Source organism: Garra rufa, chromosome 14, assembly GCF_049309525.1.
Source record: "Garra rufa chromosome 14, GarRuf1.0, whole genome shotgun sequence".
Taxonomy (NCBI): Eukaryota; Metazoa; Chordata; class Actinopteri; order Cypriniformes; family Cyprinidae; genus Garra; species Garra rufa.
Window position 1 is genome coordinate 19,679,565 of NC_133374.1, and position 21,713 is coordinate 19,701,277.

The 21,713-nt window shown below is 36.5% G+C and overlaps 1 protein-coding gene across 3 annotated transcripts in view; it reads left to right on the top strand.

The window, feature by feature from the left end:
* The window catches only part of vps53 (VPS53 subunit of GARP complex), a 36,503-nt gene that overhangs the window by 7,727 nt on the left and 7,063 nt on the right, over nt 1-21,713 (top strand). For 2 of the 3 annotated variants that reach the window (XM_073817713.1, XM_073817714.1), the window contains exons 5-20: nt 1,394-1,480; nt 3,515-3,630; nt 3,722-3,841; nt 6,379-6,457; nt 6,558-6,701; nt 6,786-6,928; nt 10,971-11,112; nt 11,241-11,339; nt 13,558-13,652; nt 15,415-15,657; nt 16,000-16,147; nt 16,725-16,807; nt 16,921-16,999; nt 19,876-20,024; nt 20,105-20,174; nt 20,257-20,394. In XM_073817713.1, the coding sequence (XP_073673814.1) occupies nt 1,394-1,480; nt 3,515-3,630; nt 3,722-3,841; nt 6,379-6,457; nt 6,558-6,701; nt 6,786-6,928; nt 10,971-11,112; nt 11,241-11,339; nt 13,558-13,652; nt 15,415-15,657; nt 16,000-16,147; nt 16,725-16,807; nt 16,921-16,999; nt 19,876-20,024; nt 20,105-20,174; nt 20,257-20,394 (1,935 nt within the window). The remainder of the gene's footprint in view (nt 1-1,393; nt 1,481-3,514; nt 3,631-3,721; nt 3,842-6,378; nt 6,458-6,557; nt 6,702-6,785; nt 6,929-10,970; nt 11,113-11,240; nt 11,340-13,557; nt 13,653-15,414; nt 15,658-15,999; nt 16,148-16,724; nt 16,808-16,920; nt 17,000-19,875; nt 20,025-20,104; nt 20,175-20,256; nt 20,395-21,713) is intronic. The other variant, XM_073817715.1, reaches the window with a different exon arrangement.

Sequence of the window (21,713 nt, forward strand, 5' to 3'; positions counted from 1 at the left end):
GTTAAACTGTCCAACATGTTTCTTTCTAACACTTCTACATATTCTTCAGTCGAGTCACAACACTTTAGGGAAATGGAGCAGGCATCCCAGCGTCCATGTTCTCCTATGGTCTGTGGGCTGCCTAAACCATCGGGGGGGAAAACATCCTGAAACTGCAAATAGAGTCCACATGCGTAGCAGCTGCTATCCTTCCTGCCAGATACAAATAAACCTCTTTCTCATTCTCCCGATCAGCAGTATAAGGAGGAAATCCAGGCACTGTCCTCCAACAAGCAGTCCATCTTTGTAACCTTGGGAAATCAACCCTGGATGGCTTCTTCCACAACGTGGACCCTTTAAACTAGATGCATCCCAGTTAACTCTAGTTTTGCTTCTTTTTCAGAGTTGTGTCAAAGTCTTTGCATAACTTTGCAATACTGCAATTTGAAGAATTCTTTCTTAGAAAGAAGGAACACTGTTAACAGTGTGTGTGTGTGTGTGTGTGTGTGTGTGTGTGTGTGTGTGTGTGTGTGTGTGTGTGTGTGTGTGTGTGTGTGTGTGTGTGTGTGTGTGTGTGTGTGTGTGTGTGTGTGTGTGTGTGTGTGTGTGTGTGTGTGTGTGTGTGTGTGTGTGTGTGTGTGTGGTGCTCAAAGCATCTATGTGTCTTTGAGGAGGCTTGTAAAAGTGGTAAATTCCAGGGGGCAGCTGGTGCCGGCTGTTTAGCATTCCTTTTGCCTGTGAAGGAGCGAGGGAAAAGAGGCAGCCAAACTCTCTCTGCTCTCGGTCCAGGCACATCTCTCTAAATACACTGGCAACGGCCAGTATTCTCACTCATCCAGTGCTGCAGCTGCTCTTAAAGGAAGTAATAATTATGCATTGTCAGAGTCCAAACACTACCAGTGTGGCTGCAGTGGGAGGTGCGCCACTGGCCGTGACTCTGCATTCGAGTGGCCAGGAGTCCTGTGATGTGGTGGCATCAGGTGGGGCAACATGTGGAAGGGGCCAACGGTGCAGCTGCTGCAGTCTTTGCCTGCAACTGGTTTCATCAGTCCTTGTGGTTTGTTCCCCACCCTGTTGAAGTGCGGGGATCTTCCCGCTAAAAATAATATAGTGGCTGAAAGGTCAGGAGGGCAGCAGGAAGCCTGTTCATTAAAACATCATTCAGCCTGTATTTTCATATTAAATACAAGTTCATTATTAATTGCTTTTGATGTGGTGGAACGATTTAGATTGAGTGTCTGTTTTTCTAATCGCCTAGTTTGAAAGCGATGAAACCAGCCCAACACAAACTCGACTCGAGCCAGTGAACTTCAGGTTGCTGTTTCACGGAAAACATCGAACTGACAGCGAGCTGTAAGAAAACGCTACCGCAGTGCTGTTTGGTTCATCTTAGATCTTTTGTCTCCTCTTCCAGGCATTGGAGGAGGCCCAGAAAGCCATCCAGCAACTCTTTGGCAAAATCAAAGACATCAAAGACAAAGCGGAGAAATCGGAGCAAATGGTGAGTAAAAATAAGCCCTCCAGACAGGAACCTAGTCATTTAAGGCCTGAAAGTCGACCCAGAGTAAATAGCCATTCACCACCCACCCACCCACCCCAACAGGCTGGGTAACCGAGGCGCAAGAAACTGTGACATCCTGTGGTTTTTTTGTCCTCGGCGCTCTTTTTGAGCCCAAGGTAATGCACTGGCCATCTGTGAATGTAATGCAGAGCAGATCAGAGGAAGGGCAAGGGGAGGAAAGCTGGAGAACAATAGCAAACCTCTATCCCTGTGTCCTCAATATGGTTAGTTTTTAATAAATATTAATAATAAATAGGTTTTAGTATTGAATTAATAGTAATTGACATGTGCATTTTTATTTTCTTTAGTTCACATTTAGATTGCCTTTGCCAACATATGTAATAACATGTTCTCGACAAATGTAATCTTTAGCAAATCTCAAATCTCAGAATATCCATTTTTACAATGTTCATTGCTGTGATGCCTAAGTTAACTTTTACATTTACTTAGTCATTTAGCAGATGCTTTTATCCAAAGCGACTTACAAATGAGGACAATGGAAGCAATCAAAATTAACAAAAGAGCAATGACATGCAAGTGCTATAACAAGTCTCAGTCTGCCTAACGCAGTACACATAGCAAGGTTTTTTATTATATAATAAAAAGGAAACGGAATAGAAAAAAATAAGGAATAAACTTTTAAAATAGTTCAAATTGTTTAAAATACTTTTGAAGTGTTTTTGTAGGGCTGGGCGATAAAAAGATAACAGTAATTATCGTGATATAATTTTCCTTGATAACCCCCCCCCCCCCCCCCAAGACTTCGATAAACAGTTTATGCAGCAAAAGCGGAATGCATTACACAGACTGTTTATCCGCTCGGCTCAAAGTTCAAAGGGCTCGGTCGCGTGACCACTAAACAGCGCTGTAAGATTCAGTGTGAAAGCGCTTGAATTCAACGATGAACACAAGTGACTCAGTAACTTAAATTAAGTCTATACAACAGTTCTTTCTGGTCCTTAAATCTGATTGGCTGATAAGAAGGTGAAATTTGAGTTAAAACAGAACTACAACAGTTTCACCGTTTGTATCACTCCGCTTGCATTTTTTTTCTCGCAGTGAGTGCCATGGCAGATGCCCAAACCCAAGGCAAAATCTAATCACTTTATATTTTATTTAAATTTAATGTTATATATCACAGTGCTGCCTTTGTACTTTTGACTGAATTGCCTAGCAACTTTTATTTTGGGTGTTGTTGTTTCTTAAATATTATTATTCGATAAATAATATTTTATATAAATAAAAGTAGTATTTAATAATAGCATTTAGTATTGGGAAATGATGTGTGTTTAGTGACGTGATTAGTTTCATTGTTCTGCCATTAGATGGCGACGAGAGACTGAAACAGGGTTGTAAACAAGGAAGTTATTTTTACTTTCAATAACAAATTGTAAGAAGCAGCCGACAAATGCACTGAGCAGCACTGTCATCAGAAATCGCCCTTAAAAGATGAAGCGATAATGCGCCAAAGATATCGCGTTACTCAGCAGACCTTCAAACTAATGTTTTATTGTGAATATGAGATTGAGCAGAAGAATGAATGCTGTATCAGATGCAGGTAATTACACTCGCTCAGTCAATCTGTCTCTTATAATATTCTACATAATACAGTGAGCTTTTCATACAGTAATACAATAAACTTTCAATGAAGCAACTCAACTTTCCTTAATTACTATTTCTGAAGTGACATTTTCGAATTGGACATTTTTGTAGTTTGTTGGTCGCACAAAAGAGGGTTTTTAAAGATGCTGTATTGTTGTATATTATTTATTTACATACTCATGCAATCAAACTGTTGTATAAATGCAATATCACACTGGTAGACATATGATATGTGCTGATATACAGCCATATCGCACTGCTACTCGTGTGATATTGCTCATATGACATGTAATAAATACAATATAACATAATTATCATAAGCCAAAATTTAAATATCTGTGCAACTCTAATGTATCTAAAAACGTGCTTTAGGTGAAAGAGATCACACGGGACATCAAGCAGTTGGACCATGCAAAGCGTCACCTGACTACTTCAATAACCACCCTCAATCACCTGCACATGCTGGCTGGTGGTGTTGATTCTCTTGAGTATGTTTATTCAAAACACCTTCTCCCATGATTAGTCCATTTGCTCAGTCATAACAGTGTGCTAAAATCTTGTCTCATTATTCCTTTGCAGAGCCATGACCCGAAAGAGGCAATACGGGGAGGTGGCCAATCTCCTTCAGGGTGTAGTCAACGTGCTCGAGCACTTCCAGAAGTACATGGGCATCCCCCAGATACGCCAGCTCTCAGAGAGGTACGGACACAAGCCTCACTCACACAGTGTTTATTTGACTAAATCATGGTGCTGAGAGTCTGTAGATCCTGTTTATGTTTACTGAAGATGCAGCACAGGAAGAAAATCTGCTTCACAGTGTCTCATTATTTACTTTTTCCCCGAGCTCTTTGTTTTGGGCCTTTCCCAGAGGAGGTGCTCTCTCTGGTTTGGGTGGTGCGGTCCATGTCCCCTGCAGGATCAGAGACTGGGCCTTTTGTTAAAAAAGAAACAAGGCTCCGGTCTTTATGATTCTGCGCTTCCCATTGCTTGTTTATGTTGGATGCTCTGATAAAGCTGTTGTTTCATAAGCAGATGGCAAGGAAGGGTGTGTTTGATGTGGAAAAACGATTCCCCTGATTGTTCCAGGTTCTAAATGTTTCTCTGGAAAAGTATGCATCCGCGGTTCCTTTTCAGTGCCCCTACCTCTTTGGTTCATAAGACTTTTCACAGACGGACCTCACATGTTAAACGCCGACCTTGAGTGATGAGATGAGAGCTTGTTTGGTTGAGCATGCATTTGTACATCGAGCGAATCTAGTGTTTTGTTAAAACAGCGTTTAAGTTTGCCAAAGTACATCAGTGGTTTCTGACCGCTGTGTGACTCTCGGTTTTTTCTCGTCTGTTTCTTTTGTGGTGTAGAAAGAGATTATATTTGATGAGGGTGGGGATTGTGCCTAGGAATTTACCATATAAATAATATTAGCCCCCCTTCGGTGATCAGATGGACTGATTTTAGCGATGTTGTTTTGAACTACACAAGCTTACCATGTATGATGAGGACAAAAAAATTCCTGTGAAGGCTAATTGGATTTTTTGTGATGTTTAATAGTAGTTCATGGCATGCCAAATATGGAGAAACTGAGATGCTTTCATTCTGAGCCCCTAAATGGAGATGTCTGAATGGTTTTGAGGTGTGGCGGAGATGTTTGATCAGGGGTGGCAGCTGAGGGATGTGCTGCGGTTCAGACAGTGTCGAGGTCTTAATGGAGCTGGTGAAAGAGCAGATTGGCAGCCATGTGCCACGTTGAAGACTGGTGTCTGACTGGCAAGCGCATGTGTCTCCAACTCTCTCTTTCACTCACACTCCCTCTGATTATCTTGTTGTTTATTTTGGATAACACTTGTGTTGAGTCTGCTTGTGCCAGCAAATAATCCAGAAAAAAAGAGCATCTTCTAATCATCAAGTTGTGCTTCATCCAGAACCTTTTAATGGAACTAGGCTTACTTTATATCCGCCTCTTAGATCACAGAAATACAGTTTGGCTTTATTTGTTAAAACAATTTAAATTTACATCTGTTTTTTAACAATTAGCTGAGTTTGATCAGTTTATTTTTCCATTGCCAGTTGTTTTAAGAGCTGCCATCATTTAAAGAGATCTATACTAGCTATTCATATTTTTTTCATAGAGACTGGTACATAGGGATAGACCATGGCTGGGGATGTCAGAAGTACTGGTATTTAGTTAAATGTAAAAAAGATGTGGTTAATATACTAGTCTTTCTACAGTATTGGTGGAATTTGTTTGCATGCTCTGCAAGGCAAGTTTTGTAGTGTCGTGACTACACAAGGTCAACTGGCATGTCTTTGTCAAATTTCCTGTTTTGACAAAGTGAACACAGTGGGTTTGTGAACATGCAAAACAAAATGTTTCTCAGAATACAGGATCTGTGCATTAGACTTTACAGTGTAAATGTAGTAGACCTGCCATTGTCATTAATATTAATCAAACAATATTAATACGAAAAGAAGAAAGCTGGCCTTAAAGGGAAAGTTTACCCAAAAATGAAAATTGTCATTAATTACTCATCCTCATATCGTTTCAAATCCGTAAGACCTTCGTTCATTTTCAGAACACAAATTAAGATATTTTTGATTAAATCCAAGAGGAATGCGCATGTATGTGTCACGATACTTTCCATAATGGTGGAGAGAGGAAATCTTTGATTAAAGTTATTTTTGTTTTCTTTGCACACAAAAAGTATTCTTGTAGCTTTATAACATAACGGTTGAAGCACTGATGTCACATAGACTAGTTTAATAATGTCCATACTACCTTTCTGGACCTGTGAACATGTCAGTTGCGTTGCTGTCTATGGAGGGTCAGAAAGCTCTCAGATTTCATCAAAAATATGTTAAATTGTGTTTAGAAGATGAACGAAGGTCTTACAGGGTTGGAACGACACAAGGGTGAGTAATTAATGGCAGAATTTAAATTTTGGGTGAACTATTCCTCACTAAATTGTGATTTTTTTTTTTTTTTTTTTTTTAAATATTTAACTTTTTAATTTAATTAACATGTTCAGTAGTATATGTGTTACTATGGAGTATATTTGTTCTAATGGAGTTTGTATAAAGTGTTGTCAAATTTTACTTGTATTGCTCTAGTCTAGATTCTAACATTTTGGACATTCTAACATCGTGAATTTATTGCTTTTAAAACCCATTGGACACCAGGGAATCCTGAGGCTACCAGGTGTCTTGTAAACACTCACGCATCGGTTTTGCTCCTCCTCAGAGTTAAAGCTGCACAGAGCGAGCTTGGCACGCAGATACTGGCCGACTTCGAAGAGTCTTTTCCTGCCCAGGGGTCAAAGGTACAGATGCAGAGCTCTGAAAATGTTATAAGTAATCACCTTCCAGTATTGATGTGTAGCAGGTCTCTATCATTTACACATCATTTACACATATTTACAGAAATCTGGAGGTCCTAGCATTGTTCTCAGAGACGCCTGCTTGGTGGCCAATGTCCTGGACCCTAGGATTAAGCAGGAAATCATCAAAAAGTTCATCAGGCAGCACCTTTCAGAATACCTAGTGCTCTTTCAAGAAAACCAGGATGTAAGCATGACCTTGTGCATTTTGTAAATGCTGAAATTGTGTTATGCCACTTACAGTCTGTTCTGCTGTTTGTCCTGAGTACAGGTGGCTTGGCTCGACAAGATAGACCGGCGCTATGCATGGATCAAGCGTCAGCTTGTGGACTATGAAGAGAAGTATGGGCGAATGTTTCCTGAGGAGTGGTGCATGACCGAACGCATCGCTGTAGAGTTCTGTCATATCACAAGGTACTAATCGAACAACTCACACTAAAGCTGCATTCACATAATATTGGTTCTTCATAAGGTCTTGACCTGTGATAATGGTTCGTGTCATTAGTCAGATTTACATCCACATTTCTATGCAAATATTGAGATATACAGTTGAAGTCAAAAGTTTACATACACCTTACAGAATCTGCAAAATGCATGTTATTTTTTATTTAGTACTGACCTGAATAAGTCATTTCACATTAAAAACGTTTATGTGTAGTCCACAAGACTGTTACCTGAATGATCCAGAGCTGTGTGTTTTTTGTTTGTTTGTTTTTAGTGATAGTTGTTCATGAGTCCCTTGTTTTTCCTGAACAGTTAAACTACCTGCTGTTCTTTAGAAAAATCCTTCAGGTCCCACAAATTCTTTGGTTTTCCAGCATTTTTATGTATTTGAACCCTTTCCAACAATGCCTGATCTTGAGATTCATATTTTCACATTGAGGACAACTGAGAGACTCATATGCAACGATTTCAGATTTTCAGATTTTTCAAACGCTCACCGGTGCTTCAGAAGGAAAAATTATACATTAAGAGCCAGTGGTGTAAACGTTTGAACGGAATGAGGATGTGTACATTTTTTCTTATTTTGCCTAAATATAATATTTTTTTCATTTAGTACTTCCCTTCAGAAGCTACAGAAGATACTTGCATGTTTCCCTAGAAGACAAAATCAATTAAATTTACCCTGATCTTTAAATTCAAAAAGTTTTCACCCCCCAGCTCTTAATGCATTGTTTTTCCTTCTGAAGCATCAGTGAGCATTTGAACCTTTTGTATAAATTCAGCTATTTTCTCTTGTGGACTATGTAAACATCTTCTATTTGAAATATCTTATTCAGGTCAGTACTAGATAAAAAAATTAAATAAAAGTAACATACATTTTGTAATAAACATTTTGCAGATTCTTGCACATTCTCATGTGGACGTCTGTAAAAAATAAATTTACATGGCACCTCAGTGATAAAACTCATGGATTCAGATGACCATTTATTCATAGTGGATTGTTTGATGTAAATAAAATATAATATATCCCCGTAAAAATAAGAATAAATTCATATTTTATAATATCATATGAATTATTTGATTATTTAAATCTCCTGTTTAATAATAGGAAAAGAGATGGTTGAACTCGTTTTCTGTCTTGCATTTTATCTCTCAAAATGATGAATGTCATTAAAATGTGGAGATTATCAGAAATAACTTAATACAACCTCTTATTTACATAAGGTAAACTTAAACTGCTTTATGTTTTTTATGTATATAATTGTATATAATACATAAGTTAAAATTGTATTGCATACTGTTGCTGTCCATTTTCAAATGTTTACATGCTTTTCCTCTTTCTTTTTTTTTTTTTTTTGTTTGTTCCGAACAACTCCCACTCGCTGTGGTTGAGCAGTTATGAAATATTATTCTTGTAAATACTTTCCAGCATTTCAGTATTTATTGTTTTCTTCAGTAGTGAATATGCATGCAAATCATAGCAAAGTGCAACAGTTACTTTATTGTGTTTGGCAGTGGTCAAAAAAGATTTAAACAGTGAATTTTTATTCGATTTCTTTTTGTAAAAGAGATGTGAATTCAGACTGCAATTAAATTATAACACAACCTTGGTGTTTATAAAAAAAAAACAGTAGGGTATTCAGCTGGGGATTTTTACGAGGGTGGTGGGAGAGAAACACTGGCATTCTGGATTCGGACTGCAATAAAATCACTGACTAATCCCTTTAGATACTGAAAATAGCTTACGTCCCCATTAGAAAACATTACTTTGAATATGTCTGAATAGGGCCATATAATGTTGTATGTAAATAAAATTTTAATAATTCCATTAAAAACATTGCTCGCTTGAGGTGAATGATTCCTTATTCCTTAACATTCACATAGTTACAAAAAAGTAACTTGCATTTGCACATAGGATAGAAATGCTGTATTTATTTATTTTTTTATTTATTTTTTTGGTGCAAATTTCCGTGTAAGAAATTTACAACTTGAATGGAAAAATAACAATAGTTAATCTTCTAATTACATTTTAAATGTTCTATGAAAGCTTTAATTTCTTAAACTTGTTTGTGTTGTGTTATGTCCAAAATATCTTTATTTTATTTTAAAGGAGGAGTTCACTTCCAGAATGAAAATTTACTCATCCCCATGTCATCCAAGATGTTCATGTCTTTCTTTCTTCAGTCGCAAAGAAATTAAGTTTTTTGAGGAAAACGTTCCAGGATTTTCTCCATATAGTGGACTTCAGTGGTGGCCAATGGATTGAAGGTCCAAATTGCAGTTTTAATGCAGCTTCAATGGGGAATTCAGCCAAGGAATAAGGGTTTTATCTAGTGAAACAAACGAGCGAGATGTTTTTTTCTAAAAAAAAAAAAAAAAAAGCATATACTTTTTAACCACAAACGCTCCTCTTGCACTAGCTCTGTGATGCACATCTACATCTTCACGCATTGCGTAATCACGTTGGAAAGGTCATGCACGGTTAGTTCTTCATCTGTGTACCTTGGTTCAAACAGGTAGGGTGAAAAACTCCATCTCATTTTATCCTCCAACTTTAAATTTGTCCGATATCGTTGTTTTACCTTTTTTTTGTAAAGGCCGTTTGACTTTCTTTGCATGTTCACTTTGTAAACACTGGGTCGGTACTTCTTCCATCGTCACACGTGACCTTTCTAACGTAATTACGTAATGCTTGAGGTCATGGACGCAGAGCTAGTGCAAGATGAGCATTTGTGGTTAAAAATGATCAATTTGAGTTTTTGAGAAAATGATAGATCATTTTGCCAAGTAAGACTCTTATTCCTCGGCTGGGATCGGGTAGAGCTCTTTGAAGCTGCATTGAAACTGCAATTTGGGCCTTCAACCTGTTGATCCCTATTGAAGTCCTCTATATGGAGAAAAATCCTGGAATGTTTTCCTCAAACATTAATTTCTTTTTGACTTAAGAAAGAAAGACATGAACATCTTAGATGACATGGGGGTGAGTAAATTATCAGGAAATGTTTATCCAGCAGTGAACTAATCCTTTAACTAAAGATAGTTAAACTTCCACTACTTTCAAGTTAAGTGCAGTAAAGTCTATAGAAATTAATACTATGATACAGTTTTTGGTTTCAAAACCATTTAAAAATTGTACCGACCCCCAAACTTTTAAACAGTAGTGTATGTAGCTTTTTTTTAAATATTTCCCGTAAATTTGCTGTTTTTCAAAGTTTGAATAGAGATTGCTTAAGTTTAGCGCTTATAGTGATTATGTATTTTGCTGTCTTCAATAACAAAGCCAGACATGAATGCAATGTGGCATAATGAGTGTCACCATAGAAACAAATAATTTTTGAGTCTGGAGACATGAGCGCTTCTGAGTAGAGTTGTAATTACGCTAATTCCGACATGATGTGAGTATAGCATAAATCCTCATTATCTCCATTAGGGAAAATACACCTGGGGTTTACATGTACATTTAGTGGTTTGCTTGGAAGACTAGACATTAGGCAGCACACAACTATGGCATGCTTTAGCAAAAGACATAATTGTGCGGGGTATGACATGAACGATTAGATGGAAAGGAACTGGTTATATGTCTGGGATTTCAGTAGTGCTATTGACAGTCTAAAGTAGGCTGTGTGTGTGTTGTCTATAGTCAAATTCCTCTCTAGAGAGTCATTACAAAACCCTCAGTGCCTGGAAAGAACGTTTGAGGTCCGCTGTAATCCGATCTAATATATTTCTCTTTTTTGACAAAGCTTTATGTAAGAATGGATACACCACACCACCATTTTCTCCCATGTAGGCTTATTTTCTTCTCACAAAAAACATTCGTTTTCAAGCTGACAGTAACTGGATCTTGTCTTCTGAAAACAGCACTCATCCACTGTGGTTTCCTTTAACAGCCAAACCAGGCTTCTGCACATACTGGCCTATAAAAGCGCTGACCTGAAGCCTTAGTCCTACTTGGCACGTTAGGTTTCGCTCACATCCTCGTGTCTCTGTCTGTGTTTCGTTTGCTCATCAGAACAGAGCTGGCCAAGCTGATGCGAACCCGTGCCAGGGAGATCGAGGTCAAGCTTTTGCTCTTCGCTATTCAGAGGACCACCAATTTCGAAGGACTGCTGGCTAAGCGCTTCTCGGGCTGCACCCTGAACGACGGCCCTGGGGTGAGACCACACTTGCACTTTGTTTTGGATGCCATGCCTGTTTGCTGCCAAGCATAAAAGGGTTTTACTGGGGCATGAACATGCTGGTGATCTGGCTGTTGTGTGATGTTTCTTCTGTGCTTTCTCAGCAGAAAAAGCCTGAGACGCCTCTAGAACCGACAAACCCCTTTTTGGAAGATGAGTCAGGAGAAGACAATGTATCAGAAAAGGATGAGGATTTGGATAGGGTGAGGCTGCTTATTTTTATTTGCAGCAATAACCACATATGCAGTCTACTCCACCCATCTTCTGATAGAAACTGATAGCACGTTTGGTGCCTTTCCAGCATGCAATTTACATTTCTTCCTAATGTAGTTTGATTTGACTCTCATCTGAACTGTGGCCCGGATCAGGCGTGGATTCTCTGGAATTTACGTGTTATGAAAACATTTAAGGCACCATGTGTTTAGAAGGCTTTATTTGCCCTCTATTTATCAAGCTCCTAACGTGTACTTTAGTGTAAGAGCTTGACTTTGGCTCATTTGTTGCATACTTACTTCCTTTTATCTTTAAATTGGCAGTGATGTTCTCAGTATCAGGTGTTGTAAGAACATTTCTGATGATTTGGGTTTCTCAGAAGTTCACCGTTATCGCTGTGGTGTTTTGCAATTGAGTTTCCTTCCACTTTCTCTATCACACTGGTGCCACTGCAGCACACGTCAGGGTTATTATCGATAAGTAAGACTAAAACCAGAAAAACGTTTTCATGGAAAATGACGAAATAAGAAATAAAATATACTTAAACTTACTTTAGTTCATCTGTTGGACCAATGGACCGTTTTCGTTTAGTTTATATAAAATAAACATTAAAAAAAATATATGGACATTTGGGGGGAAAAAATAAAAGTGACTATTTATTTTATCTTATTTTATCAAACTTATTTTATTTCAAAATTATTTTCAATAATATTTTCTGTAATCTTATTTCATTATTTCTGATGTTTGACTTGAGTAAATAAACTAAACCTAATAAATACAAATTCATAAAAAAATGGAAATATTTTAAAATGAACACATTTGTGATTTCAGTCATAGTTAGATATGTGCTGTTAGCTTTCACTGTGTTTTATTTTTTAAACATTTGACAATGCTTGCATTTTATTTTAAAATATTTAATTCAGTAGTTTTTCATCAAACACAGAGCATCCATCAGAATTGATCCCCAAAAACCTTTCAAATATTTTAATTATTTTATTTTATTTTATTTAAATGTATTATTTATTTTGTTTTACAAATTGTTATTTTTAAATTACCAATTATACCACCTATTAAAATCTCATGTTTTATTCTGTTCTGTCAAGTTCTGTTAAACATAAATGTTGCCATTTTTAAATGCATGCCATAGAACTAAGTTTGTATTTTATTTTAATATTGTTTTTTTGGTAATGTTTAATGTAGTAGTTTTTCCAGCAAAACAGATCATCCTTCAGATTGATTCTATAATTATTTTATTCTGTTAAATTCTATTTTTCATTTCCCATGCAAGATTGACACATTTTGATTTCAGTCATAGTTAGATATGTTGTGTTAGTTTTCATTTTTTTATATATATATATTTGACAATGCTTTCATTTTATATTTTATTTAATTTCATATTTTATTTTATTTTTATAATATTTAGTATTTTTAAATGACCAATCTTACTAAAATTAAAATCTCTTATAGTTTATTCTGTTCTGTTAAGTTCTGTTTAACATAAATTTAGCCATTTTTAAATGCATTTCACAGAATTAATTTTTATTTTAATATATTGTTTTATTTTTATATTTTATATTCAATGTAGTAGCTTTTCCAGCAAAACATAGAGCATCTTTTACATCGTTTCCCCCAAATATTTTATTATATTATATTATTATTATTTTTTTAAATATTAATTCAAAACCTTTCCACCCGATTGGTCCCCAAAAACCTTGCAAATATTTTATTTTATTTAATAATATTTAGTAGTTTTTGTAAATTATCAAGTTTACTGCTAATTAAAATCTCATATCTTTTATTCTGTTCTGTTTAACATGTATTTTGTATTTTTAAATACATTTCACAGAATTATACAGATTTTAATTGCGAATAAAGTCTTTAATTGTGTAGTTTTTCCAGCAAAACAGAACGTCTATCAGATTGATCCCCCAAATCCTTGCAAATATTTTAGTTTAGTTGCCAAGGAAGCCTTTTTTCATTTTCGTTATGCTTAACTTGAAGTACTAAAATTACTAAAACATTTTTACATTTAATTTAATTAAAAAAATATGTACTTATTTAAACTATTCAATAAAAATAACAAAAGCACAACAAAATTAACATAAAACTTTATTAAAACAAAATATTTTTAAAAATTTAGTTACACTAGAATAACACTGGCACATTTCTCTAAAAAGTTTTGATGAAGTGATGTTTTGTTGTTCACAGCCAAAGAAGCCCAAGGCTCCAGACAACCCGTTCCATGGCATTGTGTCCAAGTGCTTTGAGCCTCATCTCTACGTTTACATCGAGTCGCAGGATAAGTAAGTAAAATATGCACAATCATATCAGATGAGGCACACAAGAACTAGTCCATTCATTTAAAAGGTCATTTAAGGGTCCTCTTTACCAACCCCCATTTCAGATGCACTTGGTTTGTGATCTTCCCTTTCTTGCGCCCCCCTTTTTAGTAGTTCCCTTGCCTGACTCTCTCTGCCTCACCACTGAGGCAAAAATGGTTGCCATTAGCTGTTAACCACAGATGCTGCAGACAGCCTGAATACAGCATCTGATTTCTTTCTTTACTTGTCTTTTCTTGTTCTTTACCTCTCGTTTTCCTGCTTACCCTCTTTCCAAACCCATGAGGCTCTCAAGCAAAGAGCTTCTTGTACAGGCCCTTCTCTGGCCCATGTAACACTCTGTTGGCACTGCCTAAAGCAAAATGACCTTTCTGTTAACAATGGCTTGCATTATACCAGTTCACACTGACCTGTCTGGCATGAGAGTGTCCACATTCTTCCCATGGGGTTAGCATCTATCTGATTACTCAGTGCTGAGAGAGATGACCTATTTACTGACCTTACAATACAATGCTGTTCAAAGCCAGTTTAACACATTGTGTTTACTGTCATAGTTAGATATGTGCTGTTTGATGTCGGTTCTTTTTTAAATATTTGACAGTGCTTTCATTTACCAAGCTATTTTATTTTATTTAATTTTTTAGATATTTAATGTAGTTGTTTTCCCAGCAAAACAGAACGTTCTTCAGATTGATCACCACAAAAACCTTTCAGATATTTTTTATTTTATTTTATGAAAATATTTAATTTAGTAGTTTTTCCCAGCAAAACACAGAATGTTCTTCAGACTGATCCCCCAAAAACCTTGCAAACGTTTTAATGTATTTTATTTGATGAACATATTTGTTATTTTATTTTATTTTATGAAACTATTTATTTTATTTTATTATTTTAATGCCAGCAAAACAAAACAAAAAAAACATGCAAATATTTTATTGTATATTTTATTTTAATTTTTAATATATTTGTAAAAATATTTATTTAGTAGTTTTTCTAGCAAAACACAGAGCTTCCTGATCCCCCAAAATCTTGCAAATATATTAATAACAATATTTTAATCAAAAAAATATTTTTTATTTTAATTTTATTTATTTTATTTTATGAAAATATTTATTTTGTGCCAGCAAAACACAGTGTCCTTTAGACTGATCCCCAAAAACCATGCAAATATTTATTTTATTGTATATATAATTTTTTTTTATATTTAATTTAGTAGTTTTTCCAGCAAACAGATTGATCCCCCCCAAAACCTTGCATATATTAATTTTATTTATTATGTAGTTTTATTATATTGTATTGTATTTTATTATTTTTATTTCAACATTTTGTTTTTCTGAAAATATTTTAATTTAAATTGTATTTTATTTTTTGAAAATATTTAATTTTGTTTTGGTCCCCCAAAAACCTTGCAAATATTTATTTAAAAAATTTTTCCACTTATTTTATTTTGTTCTGTGAAGTTCAGTATTTTATTTTTTTATGATTTTATTTAATGTATTATTTGACTTTTTTGACTCATTTTAATATGTATTTTTATATTACCAATTAAAATCTCTCATCTTTTATTTTGTTCTGTTAAGTTCTGTTTAACATAAATTTTGCCATGTTTAAGTCCATTCCTCAGAATTATACAGATTTTACCTTAAAATCAGTGCAGGAAATGCGGATAAAGTCTGCAAATTCCGTCTAGGCCTACTGTCATTAATCCTTTTGTTTTCTGTCTTAGAAATCTTGGCGAGCTGATCGACCGTTTTGTTGCTGATTTCCGGGCGCAGGGTCCCCCTAAATCAGGTACAGATGAGGGAGGCGCTGTGCTCCCCAGCTGTGCGGATCTCTTTGTGTACTACAAGAAGTGTATGGTCCAGTGCTCACAACTGAGCACCGGAGAGCCCATGATTGCTCTGACCACCATCTTCCAGAAATATCTGCGTGAGTACGCCTGGAAGATCCTCTCTGGGAACCTACCAAAGTGAGTCGAGCCACCTGACTTATTTTAATCTTTTTCCCTTTTTGTGGCTTTTATTTGGGGTGTTATGCTGTAGTGATGCTGGAGAGGAGAGCCAGTGGTGGTCTCTGTGTGGTCGCATTTGTGGGGTTTCTCTGTGCCGCTCTTCAAAAGAAGGAAAAATCCCCACCCGTCGCCTTGTGTGGTTTACCCCGTATTGTCTTTGGGAGTTTCAAAAAAGATCTTTGTTTTGGAGAAGCTGTCTTGTGGTTTCCATGCAGTCTTTCTTGTGTTCCTTCCAGCGGGAGGGCCGGAGGGTTGAGTTAGGGTGCTTTGGTAACCATGTTTGTGCGTGTTTGCATGCAGGACCAGCACCAATAGTGGTGGTCTAACCATCAGCAGCTTGCTGAAGGAGAAAGAGGGATCAGAAGTGGCCAAGTTCACAATGGAAGAGTTGTGTCTTATATGCAGCATCTTAAGCACGGCCGAATACTGCCTGGCCACAACACAACAGGTGACCCACCACACATGCTTCATTCACATTTTTTTTAAAGGATTAATTATTCCCCTTTTTGCAAGATGTAATAGAAGTCTCAGGTGTCCCCAGAATGTGTCTGTGAAGTTTCAGCTTAAAATACCCCACTGATCTCTTTCATGTCTTATTGTGCTTAAACGGTCAAATACATACAAGTTGATGTGGAAAACACACAAGTTACAAAAACAGTTGGTTATGTCTGTGAAGGTAAACAGCTGGGAAAGAAATTGCATGTTTATATTAGACCTGTGTGGCAGCAGCATAATATACAGTAAACACAATGACGGCGCTATGGGTGGAAACATACAGATCAAGGTGCGGTAATATTATAATAAGATCCCCTCACCACGTCACCGCGGGAGCAAAATCTGACACAATTGTTTTTTTCACATGCTTGCAGAAAGGTTTTACCAAAAACAAAGTTAGTGGGTTGTCCTTTTTCATGTTTTCTGGGTTGGTAGATACACTGGGGACCCGATTATAGCACTTAAATACGGAAAAAGTCAGATTTTCATGATATGTCACCTTTAATGATACAAATGTCTTATGTCCACAGCTAGAGGAGAAGCTGAAGGAGAAGGTGGACAAGTCCCTAATGGAGAGAATCAACTTAACTGGGGAGATGGACACCTTTAGCACGTAAATACCAGTCACAATAACTTGATCTGTGATTCTAAGTAAAAGTATGTTTGCACAAGGAAATCAATTACTAGTTGTTAAGTAATTTTCCTATCAATCTCTCTGTTTGGCAGGGTTATCTCAAACAGTATCCAGCTCTTGGTTCAGGACCTAGACGCTGCATGTGATCCAGCTCTCACAGCTATGAGCAAGGTACTAAATCAGTTTCATAGCAGTAATAAGATGATTTTAAAATTTTTGTAGTTTAATTTATTATACCTGCTGATGTTGGATATTTAATTGAAATTCTGATTTCCTGGATTTGTAGATTTAAAGGGATAGTTTACCCAAAAATGATAATTACCCCATGATTTACTCAGCCTCAAGCCATCGTAGGTGTATATGACTTTCTTCTTTCAGACGAATACAATTGGAGTTATATTAAAAAATGTCCTGGCTCCTCCATGTTTTATAATGGCAGTAAATGGGTGTTGATATTCAATAGTCCAAAGGAAGTCCAATATAGTGCGTCCATTTATCATAAAAGTACGGCTCTGGGGGGTTAATAAAGGCCTTCTGAAGTGAATCGATGTGTTTGTGTAAGAAATATGTCCATATTTAAAACTTTATAAACTGTAATCTCTAGCTTCTGCTATCCATAAAACTAGGATATTTATTCTTACACAAATGCATAAATTCACTTCAGGAGGCCTTTATTAAACCTCCGGAGCCATGTTGAGCACTTTTTTTTTTATGATGGATGGACGCACTTCTATTGGAGCACTGAATATCAACACCCATTCACTGCTATTATAAAGCTTGAAAGAGTCAGGACATTTTTAATATAACTCTGAATGCATTCGTCTGAAAGAAGAAAGTCATATTCGCCTAGGATAGCTTGAGGGTGAGTAAATTATGGGGTAATTTTCATTTTTGGTTGAACTATCCTTTTTACTTACCTTTGCTTTTATTTAACACTCAGTTAATCTATAAAAACACTAATAATTTAATAACACTGTTGATCTTAATCTTAAACAAATCTTAAAATGATTATCATTTTTTCATATTCTACATTAGAATGGTGTGATGCCTAAATTCTTATTTTTTTTTAAATAATTAGACTTAAATAGTACAAATAATTTTGATATCAGCTGATTAGCGGTTATTGACCATAACATGAAAATAATATGCCGGTATCGGGCAGAATTATATCAGTCAATCTTTTATTTTTTTTGTAGTTTCTAAAAATATTTTCAGCTTTTATTTTATTTTCGGCTTAAGTTTCAGTAATTTTGGCATTCATTTTTGATGTTTCTGTTTAGCCTTAATTTTTATTTTATTTAACATTAAGTAATTTTAGCGCTGTCAGGGCAACACTTTTGGTTTCCAGTGTTTTTATGTTGTGTTTTTCATCTAACTTTTATTTTATTTCAGCTTTATTTCCGTTTTTAAAGGGATAGTTTACCTAATAATGAAAATTACTCACCCTTATGTCGTTCCAAACCCATAAGACCTTGGTTCATCTTCAAAACACAAATTATCATATTTTTGAGGAAATCCGAGAGTTTTCTGACCCTGCATAGGCAGTAACGCAACTGCCAGGTTGTCCTTACTACCTTTCTTGACCTTGAACATGTCAGTTGGGTTGCTATCTATTAGGGGTGGAGCCGAACCCGAATACAGTATTCAGAAAGGCACAAATAGCGTGTTTTTTACGAATACTTATTTCGAACAAATACTTTAAAAAATATTTGTATTCGGGAACAAGAAAATCTTTGTATGAAAAAGCTGCGTTTCCTCATGAGACCGCAGTCAGTGCATGCCCGCGTGAGTGAGTGACATTCAGGAGTCGGGGGGTGGGGTTAAAAGAGGTGACTGACACAGGCTGCTACACACAGCAACAGAGAAGACTCGGCTGGGTGAAAAAAGACTTCTGCATCACTATTTTTGTTGAATAGATTTTTGTACCTTAACTGGGTTCTGGAGGCAGTTTATAGCTTTTGGGAAGCAGAGTTTGATCGGGAGATTATTCCATTAGGGGCCGTTCACATGCGTGCTCAAGTTCGTTGTTTCACATGTAGCGCGGTATGCGCACTCATAATGGAAGCGATGCGGACACGGTGCTACGCGCTCGTTTTTTCCAGGCGCGTCCGTGCCACATCCAGATAAATACATCTCAACTTTTCAGAATGCCACAAGCGCAGCGCAGGTCATGTGACCAGAACCAACCAATCAGCTTCACCCTTTCCCTTAATAACACTGAAAAACAGCTAAGTTGGAGGAACAGCTTATCATATCTGTACAGGAATAACCATTTTAAAATAAATTTAATAGCAGAGCTACTGCAAGCGATTTTTAATGCTGGAAATCCATTTATGCTTTGCTGAAGCTTCTGAGTCTTCATTGAGAGATCAGGTCATGGTTGCTTAGCAACAGCAGATGCCACGGGAAAGAAGTTCATTCAGAAGAAGAACAGTTCTTTTATGTATTGTTTTTATTCTGTCTGTTCAGCGTCCTCCAACAAGGATGGGTGGTGGTGGGGTTCATAATGTTCACAATGGTATTTTATTAGTTGTTGGTTTAACCATGGATGAGGTAATGGCTGTTATGTTATTTTCTTTTCAATGGCGTTCCTTGTTACATGTTCAAAAACATCAACCAATATTGCATATACATAATTATTATAATGGGTATAATTAAAGAATACTTACACTATAACGTAAATTATAAGTGTAACGCACAAAAAAAACAGGACTTTACACCTATTTTGAATTTTACTCGAATACAAATACAAATACTTTTCCCCCCTCAACAAATACAAATACAGATACAAATACCGGCTGCTTTGCACACCCCTACTATCTATGCAGGGTCAGAAAACTCTCGAATTTAATCAAAAATATCGAAAGACACACAAAGGTCTTATGGGTTTGGAACAACATGAGGGTAGGTAATTAATGACAGAATTTTCATTTTTGGGTAAACTATCAGTTTAAAAGTTTTGGTTTTAGTCAGCAATAACATTGTTTGAGAGTGTTTTCAGAATATTTATACTAGCCTTGAAGTTGACTTTGTGTATGTTTGTACAGATGCCGTGGCAGAGTGTGGAGCATGTGGGAGACCAAAGCCCGTATGTGACCTCTGTAATCATGCACATCAAACAAAATGTGCCCATCATTAGAGACAACCTGGCCTCCACCCGGAAATACTTCACCCAGTTCTGCATTAAGTTCACCAAGTCAGTACCGCAGCCACTCAGTAATCAGTGGAACAAAGGCTCTTTCATAACACACTGACTGTTTTTTCCATTCTTTTCAGCTCCTTCATTCCAAAGTTCATCAACCACCTGTTCAGGTGTAAGCCAATCAGCATGGTTGGAGCGGAGCAGGTAGGTAGAGATACAGACACTGGGATGTTTGGGTTTCAAGGACCTTCAGAACACCGTGTTCTTATTTTTTTCTTCTGAACAGTTACTCCTGGACACACATTCCCTCAAGACCGTTCTTCTAGACCTCCCTTCCATTGGCTCTCAGGTGGTCCGTAAAGCCCCGGCTAGCTACACCAAAATAGTGGTTAAAGGAATGACTCGAGCGGAGATGATCCTCAAGGTGGGAACCTTACGTGCATTCACGGCCATTAAACATTTGAGAATTTGCTCACCCGATTCAGTTTTAAATGGGCCTCCCTGATGAGAAGCTCAATACAGGAAAGTCTTTAATGATCAGCTGCTCATAAAGCTCTGCATGGTGCAGCGCTCGGTTGGAGTTATTTACTAAGCTGTGCACGTCTGGCTTAATGAGTTCTCTCTGAAAGACAGGAAGTGCTCACATGCCTTGGCTTTCCTGCCTGCAGCCTTAGCAGTCCACAGTTTAATAATCCTCACTCATAGATATGTGACCCTGGACCACAAAACCAGTAGCACGGGTATATTCGTAGCAATAGCCAAAAATACATTGTATGGTTTAAAATGATCGATTTTTCCTTTGTCAAAAATCATGTGTTATGAAGATATTTTGTAAATTTCCTACTGTAAATATATTAAAACTTAATTTTTGATTAGTAATATGCAATGTTAAGAACTTAATATGAACTTTAAAGGCAATTTTCTCAATATTTTTTGTTTTGGCAGATTCCAGATTTTCAAATAGTTGCATCTCAGCCAAATATTATCCTATCCTAACAAACCATACATCAATAGAAAGCAATTCAGCTTTCAGTAAATGCTTTCGGTAATGCAAAAAATCTCTATTTTAAAAAAACTGACTCCTACGACTGGTTTTGTGGTCCAGGGTCACATATAGACTTGTAACATTCAATAGGGTTCAAACTTGTCCACTTGTATGACATATTTGTAATTCACAACATACGACAGTTAGCAGAAGCTAGAGATTATAGTTTATAAAGTTTTAAATTTCAATTTTTTTTTTATTCAAAAGCATCGATTCGCTTCAGAAGGCCCCCCAAAAGCTACGTGGAGTACTTTTTATGATAAATGTATGGGTGTTTTTGGCCTTCAAAATCTCAACACTCATTCACTGCCGTTAAAAAGCTCAGAAGAGCCAGGATATTTTTTAATATAACTCCAATTGTATTCATCTGAAAGAAGAAAGTCATATACACCTAGGATGGCTTGAGTGTGAGTAAATCATGGGGTAATCTTCAGTTTTGGGTGAACTATCCTTTAAAAAAAATGGCAGATGGGCTAAATGAAAATGCACTTTCACTCTCTAAAAGTAGGTGCCGATAAAGCAGAAAAGCCTTAGGTACACAAAGCATTGCGCAACTTTTAACCAAAAATTTTCACCAATTTTTTCACCAAACATTCATCTTGGTGTGAACAGGCCTCAATTTAATACTTTTCACCCAAAAAAGTTGAGTTACAAATCAAGTCTGTTTATAAAAAATGGGGATGTATGATGATTTCTGA